Raw genomic sequence first — 2,263 nt, forward strand, 5'->3', positions numbered from 1 at the left:
CCCCATCACCAAGAAGTGGGGGGACGTCGAGGGGGCACATCAGCATCTCTCCTAATGCCTAAATTTGGGAGGTCCGTGTGATGCAGACGCTCAGTTCCCTCGATTTTGGGGGACGAGGACCCTCTCCAGCCCCCCCCCCCCCCGCAGGAAACACTTCAGTATTCCTATGAACCACTTGGGTTCTCACGATTAAAGTCCTTTGCAAATCCCTTCAGTTTTAAAAAGACCCCCTCCCCCCCCCCCCCCCCCCCTGGACTTGGTGGCACAAGTTGTCACACGTGGTCACACTGGCACAAGCACGTGGGTTCCCTCCGAAATGAGGGGTCCCGTGTGCCACCACCGACTTCTTGTAGGGGACCAGGGCACCCACGGTGGAGATGCAACCCTCTGGTGGAGACGCAGCCGTCACCCCGTGTCCTGCCGGGGAAAAAGGGGGCAAAAAGGGACGTTTACCCAGAGAGAGCAAAGCCTCATAGTTCTCCTTCACCAGGTTATTGTACAGCTCCTTCTGCCACTCCTCCAAATTCTTCCACTCCTCCGCCGAGAAGTAGACGGCGATGTCCACAAACGTCACCGGCACCTGCAGGAACAAGCCCCCGGCAACTCAGCGGTGCCCACCCCCCAGGGGTCCCCCCCGCCAGACCCACAGCACCCCAATGGGAGCCATTACCTTGGGGACCTCACCCCGGGGACCGGGTGGCAGCCGCAGCACCCAGAAGTTCCTGTTCTTCAGGAGGTTCTCCACGTTCTCCAGGCGCCGCTGGAGCAGCCCGTACTCCTGGATGAGGGTGCCCAGCACGGCCCACTTGCTCTCCAGCTGGTTCCCAAACTCCATGGTGGTCTTCTCGCAGTCCAGGAGCTTCTTCTCGGCTGTGCCGGAACGACCCTCCAGGCTGAGCAGGCGGGTGGCGAGGAGGTCGATCTTCCTCTCCATGGCCTGCACGGTGGCCACCACGGTCCAGAGGGACGCTTCGGCCGAGTGGAGCTGCGCCTCCCGCACGTGAGCCCGCTCCGGCAGCAGCGGCGGCTGCAGCGGCATCAGGTGGGGGGCTTCCACGTTCCACTCCTGCACCTGGGGCGTGGGGAGGGCGGGGGTGACAGGGGGTCCGTGGTCACCTCCCTCCGGGTCATGCCCAGAGCCCTGGCCCCACAGCAGGCACTGGTCCCCCCAGTTCAGGAGCTTTTTGGCACCACGGGGGGCATGTCCTACCCCCACCACCGTGGCCACCCCGTGCCATTGACTCGTCCCGGTGGGATTTGGCCCCTGGAGCTGTCAGGGGAGGATGGGGCTGGGAGAAAGGGGGGGCAGGAGCAGGTCGGGACATGGGGCAGCCTGGCCCAGGGGTGCCTGGGGACCTCCTGGGGCTGGAGCCTGCATGGAGCATCTTGGGGGCACGAGGACATCGTGGGGACATCCCGGGTCAGCGGTGCCTGGCCACAGCCCAGGAGCATGGGGACATCCCGGGTCAGCGGTGCCCAGGGACATCCCAGGCATGGGGACATCCTGGGGACATCCTGGGTCAAAGGTTCCTGGGGACATCCCAGGGGCACTGAGGCATCTCGGGAGCATGGGGACATTGCAGGTCAGAGGTGCCCAGGGACATCCTGGGGACACGATGGCACCCCCGGGTCAGCAGTGCCTGGCCACATCCCGGGGACAGGGGGACATCCCAGGTCAGTGATGCCCGGCCACATCCTGGGGACATCCCGGGTCAGCGAGTGCTCGGCCACATCCCGAGGGCACGGGGACATCCCAGGTCAGAGGTACCCAGGGACGGGGGGGGTCAGCAGTGGTGCCTGGCCACATCCTGGGGACACGGGGACATCCTGGTTCACCGGTGCCCGGCCACATCCCGGGGACATCCCAGGTCAGCGGTACCCGGGGACATCCCGGGACAGTGGTGACCACATCCCGGGGACATCCTGGGTCAGACGGTGCCTGGCCACATCCTGGGGACATCCCAGGTCAGTGGTACCCAGGGACATCCCGGGACAGTGGTGACCGGCCACATCCTGGGGACACGGGGACATCCCGGGTCAGAGGTGCCCAGAGACATCCTGGTTCAGCGGCGCCCGGCCACATCTCGGGGACATCCCGGATCAGCGGTACCTGGGGACATCCCGGGTCAGCCGGTGCCCGGCCACATCCCAGGGCCATCGCGGGTCGGGTCCCCAGGGCCACCCGGGGCTGGTGGGCGCAGGGGGTGGCGGGGGTTCCGCGGGCGAGGGATACCGGGCGGTGCGGGGGGAGGGGGGTGTCCCG

General features: G+C 66.4%; 1 protein-coding gene across 1 annotated transcript in view; it reads right to left on the bottom strand.

The window, feature by feature from the left end:
- The window catches only part of LOC106896027, a 24,478-nt gene that overhangs the window by 3,937 nt on the left and 18,278 nt on the right, over positions 1–2,263 (bottom strand). Inside the window, exons 11-12 of the mRNA XM_014955733.1 lie at positions 671–1,270; positions 454–580 (exon numbers count right to left, since the gene is read on the bottom strand). Of these exons, the coding sequence (XP_014811219.1) occupies positions 454–580; positions 671–1,270 (727 nt within the window). The remainder of the gene's footprint in view (positions 1–453; positions 581–670; positions 1,271–2,263) is intronic.

This window comes from Calidris pugnax, unplaced genomic scaffold (assembly GCF_001431845.1).
Source record: "Calidris pugnax isolate Ruff unplaced genomic scaffold, ASM143184v1 scaffold272, whole genome shotgun sequence".
Classification (NCBI taxonomy): Eukaryota; Metazoa; Chordata; class Aves; order Charadriiformes; family Scolopacidae; genus Calidris; species Calidris pugnax.